At 63.3% G+C, this 972-nt stretch overlaps 1 protein-coding gene across 1 annotated transcript in view; it reads right to left on the bottom strand.

The window, feature by feature from the left end:
• Positions 1 to 249: 249 nt before the first annotated feature.
• Mrps34 (mitochondrial ribosomal protein S34) overlaps positions 250 to 972 on the bottom strand; it is a 1013-nt gene continuing 290 nt past the window's right edge. The window contains 3 exon segments of the mRNA XM_033758522.1: positions 250 to 672; positions 753 to 795; positions 882 to 972. The exon segment at positions 882 to 972 is cut by the window's right edge and continues 161 nt beyond it. Of these exon segments, the coding sequence (XP_033614413.1) occupies positions 383 to 672; positions 753 to 795; positions 882 to 972 (424 nt within the window). The 3' untranslated portion in view covers positions 250 to 382.

The raw sequence follows: 972 nt of genomic DNA, 5'->3' as shown, positions 1-972 counted from the left end.
CGCGCCCCACTCGCGCCGCGGCCGCAAGAGCGAAAGAGAACACGACCCAGACCATCTGAAGCGTTTATTCCCGGCTCCTGGGGCAGAGGAGACGCTTATCGGGGTGACTTTCAGCCCACCGGCAGGGACCCGGACTCAGGGTCTCCCCAACCTTGCCTCATCAAAAGGAAAGGTATTCGGCGTCAGACCGGAGTGCCCTTGGCGCCCCACTCGCGCCGCGGCCGCAAGAGCGAAAGAGAACACGACCCAGACCATCTGAAGCGTTTATTCCCGGCTCCTGGGGCAGAGGAGACGCTTATCGGGGTGACTTTCAGCCCACCGGCAGGGACCCGGACTCAGGGTCTCCCCAACCTTGCCTCATCAAAAGGAAAGGTATTCGGCGTCAGACCGGAGTGCCCTTGGCCTTGCTCTTGGCCTCCAGTTTCTCAGGGTAGTCCCAAGGATCCGCAAGCGTCTTTAGGCTCAGCAGGGGTTCCTCCAGGCTAGGATCTCCATTTTTCTGCCGCTCTGCAAGTATCATGGCACGGAGCAGTGGCGGGTAGGGCACAGGGCGCAGGTCGTCTTCGGGTCCCGGGGTGACTGCTGTAAAGGCTTCCTCCTCGTGCTTGGGCACCAACCGCCAGTCGTGGTACATAGTATGCTCGATCTCCCGGACCTCGCTCTCCGTCTTCCCTGTGGAAAGGGACAGGGCTGTCCGCGCAATCGAGAAACCGGGCTGCCGCCCGCCCCGCGCTCCCAAGCCCTGGTTTTACCTTTGAAGGTCAGGACGCCCCAGGCCTTCCCGTGGTCCAAGTTCTGCGGAGCAATAGGTACGGATCAACTTAGAAAGCCGCTCAACCCGGGGTCCGGGCGGCGCTAGGGGCTGGACTGGGCTCGCGCACCTGCGCCGTGTAGTCGGGCCGTACACGCGTGAGGCGCCAGTAGCACGGCTCGTCGTGCTGCCACAGCCAGGACTTGCGCGTGACCAGGCGG

Source organism: Fukomys damarensis, unplaced genomic scaffold, assembly GCF_012274545.1.
Source record: "Fukomys damarensis isolate Sample0158 unplaced genomic scaffold, DMR_v1.0_HiC HiC_scaffold_34, whole genome shotgun sequence".
In the NCBI taxonomy this organism is placed as follows: domain Eukaryota; kingdom Metazoa; phylum Chordata; class Mammalia; order Rodentia; family Bathyergidae; genus Fukomys; species Fukomys damarensis.
The sequence above is the reverse complement of the archived record's forward strand: the minus strand, read 5'-3'. Positions and strand labels throughout refer to the sequence as shown.